Source organism: Impatiens glandulifera, chromosome 3 (genome assembly GCF_907164915.1).
Source record: "Impatiens glandulifera chromosome 3, dImpGla2.1, whole genome shotgun sequence".
In the NCBI taxonomy this organism is placed as follows: domain Eukaryota; kingdom Viridiplantae; phylum Streptophyta; class Magnoliopsida; order Ericales; family Balsaminaceae; genus Impatiens; species Impatiens glandulifera.
The window spans coordinates 12,711,089-12,726,366 of NC_061864.1; the positions used below are offsets into that span (position 1 = coordinate 12,711,089).

Consider the following 15,278-nt stretch of genomic DNA (forward strand, 5'->3'; position numbering starts at 1 on the left):
TCTCATTTTCATTCATTAAATTTTCATTCATTAATGGAATTTATGAATTAATTTAAAATTCCAACAGTATAACAACTAATTAGTAAAGTGCTGCAATATATATTTGTTATAGAACACTATTGTAATTTTTATTTTTTATTTCTGTATGTGATTGATGATATTATAAATACAAAATTGTCAAAACAAAAATAATAATTGACTATATGCGCACATATATACAAATAATGAGAATACATACATAGTTTTGAAAACCAGTCTGGTTCGTCGGTTGGACTGGAAAACCGATGAACCGGTCATCAAACCGGGTTGGGTTAATAAAAAAACCGGAAATGCAATCAACCCAATTAAACTCGGCCAATTCATCAGTTGGATCATAAATCCGGCAGCCCGGATTAATCCAGTGAATTTATCCTATTTTTTTTAAAAAAATCACTTATTTTATTTCTCACTTATCACTCTCTCAGTTCCATTCTTCCCGTTTTGTGGTTCTCATTGGGTTTACCTATTCTAGTTCCATGTGAGTAGATTACCGATTTCTTGTTCTAAACATTGAGAATGATAAACCCTTTCATTCACCTCAAGCTCCACCTTTTACATGAATCAGGCGATTCTACTTTATTAGACTAAAAAAACAATTTACGGTGGTATTGTAAGTCTTGTCCCTCGCATAATTTAGTTAAGTATTTTTTTTTTTATTTCAACTTCTTTTAAATTATTATCATGATTTTTTTGGTCAAATTTTGGCTTATTTTGAAGTTCATACTTCATATAGTTGACCCACCGGTTGAACTAGTGACTCAATGATCCAGTCCCTTCACCGAGTTGATGACCGGACCGGGTTTTAAAATTATGGATACATATATTAATAGGGTTTCCATTTAATTTTAATGTTCTTTACCGATCATTTGGCTAAGGATAATTTCAATTATCGCTCAAAATAACTATCGCTCAAAATATTTGATAAATATTCTTTCGACATCATTTCAATAGTTCGGTTGGCTTCTTCTATATCAACTCTCATCGTTTAAGAACTTAAACGAGTTTCTCACAAATTATATGATTATTTGATTTTTTTTGGTTAGAAATTTTAATATTGTAAATTATTTTTTATAGTTTAATTTATAGATAATCAAATTGTTTGTATTAATTTTATATATAATTCTAATAATTTCTTAGAAAAAAAGTATGTCAATTAATTAATATAAATGATCCTTAAATAAATTTAAATTAATATTTTTTTTTATTTTTGTCAATATTATATAAAATGTTGTCACTATTTAAATTATAATTCAGTTAATTAACTTTTAAAAATATATATATTTTTAATAATAATTAATTTTCATGAATAAAAATTATATAAAAATAATTTATAAATTCAAAATAACATTAATAAAATTAAAATAATTGAACCATTTCTAAAACAGTAATGGCGATTATGTAATTGTGGCATATATATATACATATATATGCATGATGTAAAACTGCATGGCATACACAGAGGAGAGAGAAAGAGAGAGGGAGGGGAGTAATGGAGAGAGAAATAGAGCCACAAGAAGCTAAGCTTGTAAAACGGCGAAGTGTACGAGCGTTCAATAGATCCGAATTCGTAGGGCTGAAAGGATGTCTGTATTCACAAAACAAGCGCCACGCACGCACACAGACCAGAAAGAGAGAGAGATCAGAAAAACACAATCGACGACGACCACTTCAATCCTGGCGTCATTTCGTCTCAATCCATCGTCCTTATGCTTTCCGGCGAATTCACCAGACCAGATTCCACCTTCTGCACAACATACCAACTCTCCTTCGTTGATTTTACTTTTCTCGATGCCCACTCATGTAAATATTGGTTCGTAGTTTGAAAATTCGACCAAAAATTCAAGGAATTTGGGGGGATCTTTATGCTGCGTAATGATGGTAATGCCGTTTCTTCATTTTTTTTTTCCCCCGCATTTCTTTCTATGCTTCTGAAATCGAACATCGTTTATCAATGAAACAAATTGATACATCGGTTAAAACGTCTCATCCTTTTATTAGATAACTTATGAACAGCGTCAATCGTCAGCACTTAGCGAAGAATTGAACGTGTTTATAAATTTGACGGTTTGCCAATGATAATGCCATGCCGACAACTTTTCTGTTCTTAATGATCCTTTTAGTAGTAAATTAAGTTGCTGAAATTCTTTACTAATTAACTCTTTGGATCCACAATACCCGTTTCAATTGCGATTTGGTTTATACATGGAGTATTCTCGACACACACGAACGACCTATCTTGAAATGGTAAAAATTTCCTTGCGTGCAGGGTTCTACTGTGAACATAATTATCGGTTCTCATGTTTGGGTTGAAGACCCAGAACTCGCTTGGGTAGACGGGCAAGTGTCAAAGATTGATGGAAAGGAAGTGGTGGTCCAAACTAGCCATGGGAAGAAGGTACATGACATTTATGATAGATTTTTTAGGTGATACTAAACCCATCAGTAGAGGTTCATATTCACGTCATCAGAAATCCCTTCTCTAGGAGTTTAATGTTTTGGAAACAACTATGGGAAACAGACACATTCCTAGGTCTTTACCATTACTTTTCAACATAACAGATAACTGGCTGTAGTACTAGTATTAGCTTATGTTCTTCCCTTCATTATCAATATCATTGCCTTTAACTTAAGCGAGCTCTTCCTTTTTTATCTTCAGGTTGTTGCAAATTTATCCAACATCTTCCCCAAGGATATGGAAGCTCCTGCTGGTGGAGTGGATGATATGACTAAGCTATCATATTTACATGAGCCTGGGGTTCTGCTAAACTTGGCAACCCGTTACCAACTAAATGAAATATATGTAAGACTATCTCTATCTATTATTTAATCCAATAGCCAACAAAAAGTCTGGAGTAGTGAGAAGAAGAAATTAACTAAGGCAGCTCTGGACAGCCCTATTTATATCCTACTCTACATTATGACAGACATATACTGGAAGTATTCTTATTGCCATTAATCCATTCCAAAGACTTCCTCACCTGTATGATGGTCACATGATGGAGCAGTACAAGGGAGCACCATTTGGAGAACTAAGTCCTCATGTTTTTGCAATTGCTGATGTTGCTTATAGGTGAACCCATAATTTTATTGTACTGTCTGTGATTTCTTATCCATGAATCATTGCTAAATGAAAGAAATGAATCAGGGCAATGATAAACGAGTGTAAAAGCAACTCCATTTTGGTCAGTGGTGAAAGTGGAGCTGGTAAGACTGAGACAACTAAGATGCTTATGAGATACCTTGCCTATTTGGGAGGACGTAAAGGCACTGAAGGGAGAACAGTTGAACAGCAAGTTCTAGAAGTAAGATTGGTTATTTCATTCTTGTCTTCCTCCCACCCTTTTGATCTTTGTACTACATGGCGCATTAATATTATTAATCATCACCACTTTCTGCATTTAGTGAACAACATCTGCATCAACATGATTTTGAGGAGAGTATTCATTACTATTAGACTATTAATGTTCTAAATTTGTTCTGACCTTGAACATTTGTCCCAATTGATGTAAATGCAGTCAAACCCAGTCCTTGAAGCATTTGGCAATGCAAAAACTGTCAGAAACAACAATTCCAGGTTACATAATTGATTGTTATGCCGAATCAAGTCAGTTTTGAAATGTTTTCATGGTTAGTTTTATTGATATTATTTCCCTTGGTGCAGCCGTTTCGGTAAATTCGTTGAGATTCAATTTGACAAGCATGGACGAATTTCAGGAGCAGCAATTAGAACTTACCTTCTTGAGAGATCACGCGTTTGTCAAGTTTCAGATCCAGAGCGTAATTATCATTGTTTTTACCTTCTTTGTGCGGCACCAAAGGAGGTTTGTTTTATGTAATCGTGTCATTGTGTGATTCATCATTGAAGACCACAAAATGTTTATCTTATTGAATGATTATTCTAATATATTATTAATCTTACCAGGAAGTTGAGAAATATAAGTTGGGAAATCCACGATCATTTCACTATCTAAATCAATCAAACTGCTATGACCTTGTGGGAATAAGTGATGCTCATGATTACCTTGCCACTAGGAGAGCTATGGATATTGTTGGAATAAGTGAAAAAGAACAGGTACAGACTCACTTTGGAAAATAGATTCTATAGATTTTTTATACATAAGATAGTAATACTGCTTTATCTCTTGCAGGAAGCAATATTTAGAGTTGTGGCTTCAGTTCTTCATCTTGGCAATATTGAATTTGCCAAGGGTAAAGAAATTGATTCATCTGTTTTAAAAGATGATAAATCTAAGTTTCATCTTCAGACTGTCGCAGATCTTCTCATGTATGCTTAAAGCTTCTGTATAACAATTAACAGTTTCTTCTGAAGTTGGTATGATATATGTCAGTTAATGTTTTTATGTAGGTGCGATCTTTCTGCCCTAGAAGATGCATTACTTAAGCGCGTGATGATTACCCCAGAAGAGGTCATTAAGAGAAGTCTTGATCCCATTGGTGCAACAGTAAGCAGGGATGGCTTAGCCAAGACGATGTATTCCCGTTTATTTGATTGGTAAATTGACATCATACTGATCTTTTGTTTAGCTGCGATATAATGAATGTGGTTCACGTTTCCTGCTAAAGCTATGAGTTATTTGATATGCTTCCTTTATGCTGCTATTGAATGGGTATTTTGTGAATTATAGGTTGGTGGACAAAATTAACAATTCTATTGGTCAGGATCCTGACTCAAAATCATTGATTGGGGTGCTTGATATCTATGGTTTTGAAAGTTTTAAAACTAATAGGTAGATACTTCATTGATATTATCTAATTCTTCTTTCAATTCCAGTCTCCTTAAAAATTATAATATCTATGCATCAGCTTTGAGCAGTTCTGCATCAATTTTACCAATGAAAAGTTGCAGCAACATTTCAATCAGGTATTAACTTCTTTGTAAAATTTCAGTTGTGTCTTTTCATCTACTTCAAACCTACTCTAAAAGATTTTATTTATTGGGAAAGAGCTTACTCTAAATGCTGTCTTGGTGTGTTTCAGCACGTCTTCAAAATGGAACAAGAAGAATACACTAAAGAGGAAATTGACTGGAGCTACATAGAATTTGTTGACAACCAAGACGTTCTCGATCTTATTGAAAAGGTTTCCCTTGAATTTATATTTACCAGCCTACAAATACTGAACGAGTTTTTCAAATAGTTCCTCTGACGTAGCTTATAAGGTCTTAAAGACATAGTTACTAACTCTAAGTCATGCATAGAGGAAGGAATTGTATATTATATTATTATCAATCAACTAACTGAAGGGGCTTAGATGATAAACCTTCAAGGAGTTTAGTATTCTTGAATACATGTAAGGGCTGTTTCTTTACATTTAAAGGAGAGTGTAAGCCTTATAATTATTCTAAAGCCTATATTTGAGTGATTCTGTTGTTCCTATTTCCTACCAGAGTTAAAAGGGTTTGAGGGTACTTAATGGCACTGTAGCATTTTCAACTTGAATATCTGGTCTCTAGAATTATTTTTTTATTCTTAAAAGTTAATGCTTGCATTAAATTTTTTTGCAAAGGAAAAACCTGAATACCTGTCTTCTCCAAAAAGATTGAGGCGCAAATTGCATTCCAGTTAATGATGATCTCAATTGTCCATAATCATCATCCAATTAGAAAAATATATAAATGCTGTGGTCAAGTTATTGAGAGATTATTTATGGAAGATAGTCGGTACAGTGGAGAGTAGTTTCATGACAAACCCTAATGGTTGCACACCAGTCGTGGTATTCTGACAAGGAAGTATAACTTCATTCCCCAATCATTCAATTTAACTCTCATTATGGTATGTTGACTTCATTTGATCAAAAAGCAGTGAAATACATACATATATATACATATATATATACATATATATATTATATATACATATGTATACATATATATATACATATATGTATGCAGCAAGGTTTGTTGTCATAGAGAGAAGGCATCTAATCGATATTCTTGTTATGTTACCAGTGTTAATTCCTGTTTGTTTTTGTCCTTCATGATTGCTTGTATATAAGTGTAGTATTAGACATTGCTAGAATCATATACTGAGGAAAATATTGTTGGGTGATTAATCTGCATTGAGCTTTGTATTCCCATGTATCCTTTATTATCGGTCTTGGAAATGTGCATTTCATTTACTTTACTTTACTTTCCTTCCAATGTATATAGTTTGATTCGCTTGTACATTTGTAACTCCTTAAAAAATAATATAGTACAAGTCAGATAAGTTGTTTGCCTCTAAATTGTTTCTCTTTTGATCGACCTTATACGGCTGTGTGTTCTTTCTCCATAGGCAGATTCTACGTATACTCTTGCAAAATGCCAAGGAACTTGACATCAGTTTATTTGTGGTGTTGCGAAGACTTGGTTGATGAACCTGAAGCCCTATGCATAATTTGTTCTGGTTGAATGACCTGACAGTACAAAATGCCTTATGTTAGCAATTTTTTCATCCTGGATCATGCTCATTTGCTTAACATGTTAATTGCATCCCCAATTTAAAGTGTTTTTATCCTTCCATTCTTAAAAGAGTTTTTCTTCTTACTAGAAACTTCTGATTCATCAAAAGGTTATATGCCATAGTTTGATGCATAAAGCATATAGTTAATTAGCTAATAATTTCTCAAACAGTTTATCTTCTTGTTAATCAGATATCATTATGAAGTATGCATAAGAGTTATGTATTGATTTAATTTTACTCATTACTTTTGCAGAAACCAGGAGGAATTGTGGCACTGCTTGATGAGGCCTGGTAGGATAAGTTTCCTTATTTGATCATGCGTGTCATAGTTCATGTTGTTCTTCCTTCTTTTTTTTTGAAAAAGGTCAACTTTTATTAAAAAGAACGCAAGATGTAGTTCATGTTGTTCTTTCTGCACATATATATATTCCTCTTTGTATGATAAATAAGATACCATGTTCATGTCAATATATACTTTACAGCTTATACATACATAACGGATATTTCCTCTATCCTTGACATGCACTACATCCTTCTATTTTTTTCTATTAATCTGTAGGAATTACAAATTCATTTTTGTATTTGCAGCATGTTTCCAAAGTCAACTCATGAAACATTTGCACAAAAGCTTTATCAGACATTCAAATCTCACAAGCGATTTGTCAAGCCAAAATTGTCCCGTACAGACTTCTCCATTGCCCATTATGCTGGTGAGGTAGGTTATGCAGAAAATCAAGTTATAGTGTTAATGCATCAATTTTTATTCTCGGTGTTAATATGACCAGTTCTTGTAACATGCTGGTGTATCTAAGAATGCCAATTCTGTTGATTCTAAGCCCAGGTGCTGTATCAATCAGATCACTTTCTTGACAAGAATAAAGACTATGTTGTCCCCGAACATCAAGATCTGTTGAATTCATCCACATGTCCCTTTGTAGCAGGACTTTTTCCACCGATTCAAGAGGAAGCAACAAAGTCGTCTAAATCGACTAAATTCTCATCTATTGGTTCTCGATTTAAGGTAGTTGAATTCATCTAATTTTGGACAAAGTTCTTAGTTACTGGTTTTGGGGAGGCAAATGGACAGAATTTTAGCTGTTATTCTAAGAAAGTTGACATTCTTGATACAACATCATACCTCAACTCTGATGTATTTATTTGTGCAGCTGCAACTGCAGTCACTTATGGAAACGCTGAATTCTACGGAACCACACTATATTAGATGTGTGAAGCCAAATAATCTTCTTAAACCGGCTATTTTTGAGAATGCCAACATCATGCAACAACTACGTTGTGGAGTAAGTAAAACATTTTGGTGATATGTTGTTCTATCTGAATCAGCTTTGCCGTAATATGTCACTCCAATTGTGTCTGATTTTCTTTTAAAAAAAAATTCTGAACGTATTTAGGGTGTTCTAGAGGCAATTCGTATCAGTTGTGCTGGATACCCTACTCGGAAGACATTTTTTGAATTCCTCCATCGGTTCAATCTTCTTAATCCCGAGGCATTGGAGGGAAAGTAAGCCTTACCTTTTTGTCCTAACAAACAAAAAAAAAATGCTGCACAAGTTTCATTTTTGAAAAAAAATGAAGAAGCTGAAATGCTGCTGCATCATGTATTTTATGAGGAAGCTTGGCATGCTCTACCAGAGTTGTTGGAACCTTGTAGTTTTTCTTAATTTGTATGTTTTGTTGCATTTGTACAGCAATGATGAAAAACTTGCCTGCAAGAAGATTTTGGATAAGATGGCGCTAAATGGTTTCCAGGTATCATAAAACCCTTGTCCATGGTCAAATTTTCTGTTTTTATTATGTGTGATTTTTTAAGACAAGTTGAATTTTCTTCTAAGAACATAGATACAACCTGCCACATATTTTCAGTCTGTCGTGTGTATGCCCTAACCTTGCACCCATGGACATATTCTTAATTTTCCTGACTAAATTAGGTTTATCAACTGAGTAACTTTAAATTTATGATATATTTTCCGTACTATTTTCCTCTTGATATAGTTTTACTTAGAATTGTGGCCACTGTAAGTTCTTGCCTAACTGTCCATACTTCTAATTTGATATATTGTCCAATGAGATTAATCAAGGTTTTCATTGGTATGTACTATTTGTACAACACTTGAAGCTTGCTTATGGTTTCTGAATTGAAAGTTTTTTTAACATTCGTTATCAGTATCTTCTTTCTTTTTTTATTTAGAAAAAAGTCATCTTGTATTAAAATGGTTTAATGAACGACAGATTGCGAACAATTTTACAGGAATAATCTGTATCAAATATTTATATAAGCATAATCCTGAAATATAAGAATGTGTCCATGGGATATATCATTTTCTGTTCCCGCTTGTTATTTACTTTTGAAGAAAATAAAAAGAACTGATATTTATGATGTTCACAATGTGACATGGGCTGGGAATTCAAGTAATCTTGCTTACAACTTTAAGTGTGATTTTCTTCCTGTTTACGCCCATCTATCAATGAGCTCTGCTACACTTGGCTTTAAATTTCTTTTCAGATAGGGAAAACAAAAGTTTTTCTAAGGGCTGGTCAAATGGCTGATTTAGATGCACGAAGAGCAGAAAAACTCAACAATGCAGCAAAGACAATCCAAAGAAAGATCAGAACTCACATTGCAAGGAGACGTTTTCTTTCCATGCGGAAGGCTGCCATATGTGTTCAATCTTCGTGCAGAGGTGTGCAAGAAACATGCTTCTTTATGCTTTATAAAAATGCACATGCTGAAAAGAAAAATCATTTTCCTGCTATGACTTATATACTACATTTTCATTTGACTTTAGGAAATCTTGCATGCAAGATATATGGGAACAAGAGGATGGAGGCAGCGGCCCTTAAAATTCAGAAATATTCACGTAGGCACCAGTCAAGATTGGCTTACACGCGACTCAAGTTCTCGGGTCTTATAGTGCAGACAGGTTTAAGGGCAATGGCTGCTCGTAATCAGTTCAGATATGGAAAGCAGGCAAAGGCATCTACTTTTATCCAGGTTAGTGCTTCTTCAGTACATGTTAGCTGGGAAGACTTATTGTTGGACCTGTTGATCAAATAGTAAAATCTCACATTGATAATAACTGTCATATTCATAACTGAGCATTTTTAAAAATAATTATTGTCCATAAGTTAGATGTTTACAATTATTTGCAGGCCCATTGGCGTGGTCATCGAGCTTCTTTATACTACAAGAAACTTAAATGGGCAACTGTTTTTACACAATGTCGAACCAGAGGAAGAATAGCCAGGAGAGAGCTTCGGAAACTTAAGATGGTAGTTCTTTGTTGCTATCTAGATTTTAATTTAATTTTTGTTTTGTTGCATCTACAAGTAAACATAAGTAGCTGTATGTATGGTGTTGAATAAGGGAACCTGCCAAGTTATGGTCCCATATATATTTAATCTATATAGACAACAAATACATGAGCAAATTAAAAAGGAAACTTTCAAGTTGAATTAGGTTTATTGCAGCTCTAGCTTGAAACTTCAGTCACTTAAAGTATATTTGGCAGAAAAACCATATAAAGCTAGGAAAGTGTTAATTATCCTTGCATAAGTATTAGATGTAGTTTGATAATTAAGGTGGCTTATTTGGATCAAATAAACCAGTATTCTATCATCAATCACTTTATCCATCAAATTAGTCAAAATATTCAAATCATCAACTAAAATACCCTTACTTTATTCTTTATAACTTTTAAAAATATTATATACTAAGGTTATTTTGGTCATTTGCCCAAAACCCATATAATCCATTTTCATCTAACAAGATTTTTTCGAAATAACCCAAGATCAAACAAGCCCAAAGATTGGAGAGACAAAACAAAATGTGTAAAATATTGACAAGAATTTGATATGATTTGATTTCTCTGCATAATTCAGGATTTGAAATGATGCGGTTTATTTTGTTCTCATGCTAAATCTTTTCTTTCAATATGCTTTCTAGGCTGCAAGAGAGACAGGTGCGCTACAAATAGCAAAAGATAAGCTTGAAAAGCAGGTTGAAGAGCTCACATGGCGTGTGCAGTTGGAAAAACGTTTAAGGGTACAACAAAACATTTGTTATTGGATGATTAATTTGTGGTACTTTGTTTGGTTTTCTTAAATGAATTTTATATGATGCATTACCCTAATTATTGAAGCATCATGTAAGGTACAAGTTTTGATGACATTGTTTAATATGTTATGTAGGTAGTATGGAAGTAACATGCCCCTGCTTAATATCAAACCATCATTTGGATTATTGATGAATATTTCTTTCTTTATATCTGTATTTTTGTGGAGTATGATGGAAGTTTAAAATCATTACAGACTGACATGGAAGAGGCAAAAGCCCAGGAGATAACAAAGTTGCAGGAAACCTTGCAAGGTATGCAGAGTAAAATTCAGGGAACAAATGCCTTACTTGTCAAGGAACGTGAAACTGCACAGAAGGCCATTGAGGAAGCAGCTTCAGTTGTCAAGGAGACACCTGTGCTTGTGCAAGATACCGGAAAGATAGAGACTCTAACTGTTGAAATTGAAGGCTTGAAGGTAATACTGATTGCAATTGGATACTTAATTCATGCTACTTGCATTTACCTTTTTTTGTTCAAGCAATGCAGCATGCTTACAACTGTATTTATTGAATCTGACCCTCTTTTGTTTTACATGACATACCTGCATGATCTCTTTATATAATACTAGCTGTAACAAATTATGAACAATCGCATTCAGAAAACTTGATATTAACAAGGGGTTGGAACTGATGTGATGAAAAAGGGGGATACTGATTAAAGATTCTGAAGGGTTATTCAGCATTTCTCAATTGATAACAAGTATATAAAACAATTATTATCTTGTGCAGGGTGAGATTGGGGACGAAATGACATGGCCATAATGTCTTGTTTGAACTTCACTTTCTGGAGATTAATTTTAGACGTCTTATCTAGAAATTAAAGTTGCTGTGAGCCTTAGTTTTGCCTTCCACATTTGGTTGTGTTAAGTTACCAACTTGCCTAAAAGTATAAGAAGATACCTAAAAGTGAAAACAGAACTCTTAAATACTAGATTAAGACAATTGATATTGGGGTGAAATGAATGAATTCGATCCAAGGATCTGAACTACAATACCATTAAGTAACCAACTCATATAAAAGTTTAAACGATTGGGAAAATAATATTGCCAGCGAATAAATTCTACCTTGGGTATTGCAAATATTAGTTTGAACTCAGTGGTCAACAACTCTGAAAATATAGTTTTTCCCTCACAAGCTGGGCCAAATTTGTCTTTCTATGCCTTATCTTGTCCATGTTAACTCACTTTTACATCGGCTAGGCTGCACTACAATCTGAAACACAACGTGCTGACGAGTCTGAAAAGAAATGTTCTGAAGCCCTGCAATCAAGTGAAGAGCGGGGGAAGAAGTTAGAAGATACAGAAAAAAAAGTCCATAACCTTCAGGAATCCATGAACAGGTAGCGCTTGTGCACTATTATTGAAGTTTTTATTTTTTATTATTGATTTCCAGTTTCTTTGAGTGTTCTTTACCACTGATAGTGCAACATAAAGGAAATAATTATACATCCATCCATCACCTTTTATCTCTCTTTATTTCTCTTTCCCTGTATGTGTGCATTCATCATAGAGGAATATTTATATATTGATAGGTAATCATAGGAATTTATTTTATATGCATTTTTCACCCTTATTTTTGTTTATATGTAAAACAAATAAGTATATGTAATGTGGGGATGGGCCTATATATATGAGGCAGTACAATATGGTTTGTGCAGCAGGATTCAGAAGTTGCATGTTATTGCCAAGGCAGTGACAATAGGCAATTAATGATGAAACCCCCGTTTTTATTTCCACACCCCACACAAATGGACAAATTTTAAGTTATTGTTCTTGTAAAGATACTATTTTAATTAAGTAAAATAGATAAAGTTGTTCTAATATAAGAATGTCCCTATATATAAGACTGTACAGTATGGGACAAGCCCAAGTCTAGATGCCAAAAGGAAAGAGAGTAGAACACTTATTAATTGCAGGACATGATTTTTGCTAGTTGAACTTAGGCTACATGTCATGGAATTATCAGATTTTGGATTTATATCTTGTTACACTATTTAGCTACTACATCTTTAGAGTCGCAGATACTTTGAAAGATAATGAAGTCACATAAGAGTTTTCTTTATGGTTTGATGCTCTAGCTTGAGAGGCAATATGTGTTATATTCTCTCACTATATATCAATACAAAAGTTCTTGTTATATTTTACATGTTTTGGGTTTGTCATAAATATTCTTGTGGTTTCTTCCTCAAGATATCTCTTGAAAGCCAGTGACCCTAGCACTAGTCATGATTCAAGAAATCTACACATAATATTGGTAGTGCTTCTTAAAGCTAGCAACATATTTTGGCACAACAAGTTTTGAATTTAGACTTTCCTAATCAATCTGTTTCCTATTTTAATATTTTTTTTAAAGTCCATGCACAAAATGTGCAGAAAGATCGTTTAAGCAACAACAAAAACATCAGTCTGTTTCCTAATACATGCACATTTTCTTAAGTAATATAAACCTGAGATTCTACATTCTGGATCGAGTTAACTACTATTTCATATCATTCACTTACCTACCTAAATTGATACATATAATTGAGATACAAAAAGAAACACAAATTAACAAGAACATGTAGTTGAACATAATCAAGAGAAGTCATAATATCAGTTATCTTACCAATGGAATTCAACTTTCATGAGGTCATTTGACTAATGTTAGAAAAGATCTAGTGTGGCTCAGGGTGATATTCTGCATGTTGGACCAACTCTCAGAGCTGAAAATGATATTGTCTACCTCATCCAACTCGAGTTCAACTTCTAGACTTATTGCTGAGATGACCGGATTGATATGTCGTCTGATTCTTTTGATACTACATTCAGTGACTCTGATTTCATATTTCCGACTCCTGCTTCAATTCCAGGAAACTTTTCTTCTCTTCATCTCAATACTTTTCAGCTGCTAGTTCAGGATCTTTCAGCCGCTAAAATCTCAGGTCAGTCTAGCTTCTTTAGTGTCTTTCATTGATTCTCCTAATTCAGCCATCTAGTCTGTTGTCCAACTCTTCTCATCTCTCCTTTGCCCTCATTTCCTTTATGCCGGAGTTGTATCTTTTGCTTAAGGCAACCTTGATAAAATTATCTGTATCATACATACATTTCCTTTGATGTTGCCTTGTGCAGGGTCTGATAACTGGGAAAGCGACAGGGAGGGGGCATTTGATGACTTCTCCTAATGGAACTTTCTCTTTCTATATGTTACACCTTTCCTTCTAGATAAATGTAGTTTATGCATACTAGGTTATCTTACTCAAAATATAATTTTACTCGTGATTCATATAAAATGAGGTGGATATTTCCTTGACAATCAAAATTCAGCATTCTTGTGCAGATGACTTCTTACCAGAGTAATATATTTCACTTCAGATCCCAGTAAATTATTTGATAGGAGTGATTTGAACCTTAACGATCATATTCATAGAGAACTACTGTGGTTCTCATATGATTATTTGGTGTAACATGTATTTGGTCAAAATAGTGAAGTCTCATTGACCAGAACCCACAAAACATTTTCTTAATGTTTATGAATACTTATCTGAACTTCATTCATATCAGCAAAGATGAACTTAGCTTGGAGATACTAAATGCATCTCATGATGCCAATATTTAGCTATATAAATTTCCAGTTCTCTGCAATACAATCAACCATTTAAAATACCTTGCACAGTATTACCTTGAACCTGCATCATACACTAGAGAATTTTGTCTTGAACAACTGATGTGGGAACTTTTTTTTTACCTTTACTTATCAAAGAGAAGCTAGAGTAAGATTTTATATTTTGGGCAAATATATTTAGAGATGAAAATGTTTCTTATCTCTTGCATCACATATTCATACTTAAAATCATATCAAGGTGCATTAGGCAAATCAAATGAAGCCTAATGTGATTTTTTATTTTATTTTGTCAGTACTGCTACATTAGCTGGGTCATTTGTGCTTTCCATCAGATTTTATATGAGCCTCTCCATATACATGGGCTTAAATTGTAAATTGGCATTGTACTGTGTTAGTTATCTCATAGGCTTCTAAGTAAATAATCATCTTATCTGCTTCTTCCCTTGGAATATTCGGTGACCTCCATCCTCCTTCATACTCTTGTCTTTGAAAACCTACTTCCATGGACGAAAAGTCATTGTCCCCTCCCACGCTTGTACCAGTGAAGACCTGCATAGCTGCTCATTTGATTCTTCTTTATCAGCTTCTGACCATATAGTTCTTCTATATCTCTGGTAAGTCTTCCGTTCATTGTTTTAACTTTGGTTCATTCTTTCCATTGAACTATATCTTTCCAATTATTCTAATGTTCCTTGGACCCTCTATCATGTTGTTCATACTTTTTTTCCTTTGTTCATCTTAGTAAGCTGTCATAAGTGACTATGGAAAATGGCAGCTATGTGGCATATTGTACTCTATTTGTCTTCCACATATCCGTATGGGCTTCTATTGTTCCCTTATTATCTGCTTCAATTCCCATATCAGCCAATGATGATTTTCCTGACCGACCAAATCAAGCTTTTTAAATTTTAGTAACTTCTCATACCACAAAAATAGAAATAAATAGTAGATTTTTCAAATGAAGCATCAAGCGATATCTCACTCCTTTCATGTTATCCTATTTATCTATCCGTGGTTTGCAGTTGAATCTCTTCTTTAGTTTCAT

At 33.8% G+C, this 15,278-nt stretch overlaps 1 protein-coding gene across 1 annotated transcript; it reads left to right on the forward strand.

The window, feature by feature from the left end:
• Window positions 1-2,287: 2,287 nt before the first annotated feature.
• LOC124929743 (myosin-9-like) lies at window positions 2,288-12,167 on the forward strand (the record flags this gene model as incomplete). The annotated part of the gene is made up of 24 exons (XM_047470138.1): window positions 2,288-2,434; window positions 2,696-2,839; window positions 2,964-3,109; window positions 3,185-3,341; window positions 3,555-3,613; window positions 3,701-3,860; window positions 3,962-4,111; window positions 4,188-4,324; window positions 4,406-4,552; window positions 4,686-4,787; window positions 4,864-4,921; window positions 5,038-5,139; window positions 6,754-6,791; window positions 7,089-7,215; window positions 7,342-7,521; window positions 7,667-7,798; window positions 7,910-8,019; window positions 8,207-8,267; window positions 9,022-9,199; window positions 9,305-9,510; window positions 9,669-9,788; window positions 10,462-10,560; window positions 10,827-11,048; window positions 11,833-12,167. Coding segments are annotated over 24 exons (3,126 nt in total), but the record flags the coding sequence as incomplete, so codon positions are not given.
• Window positions 12,168-15,278: the final 3,111 nt, after the last annotated feature.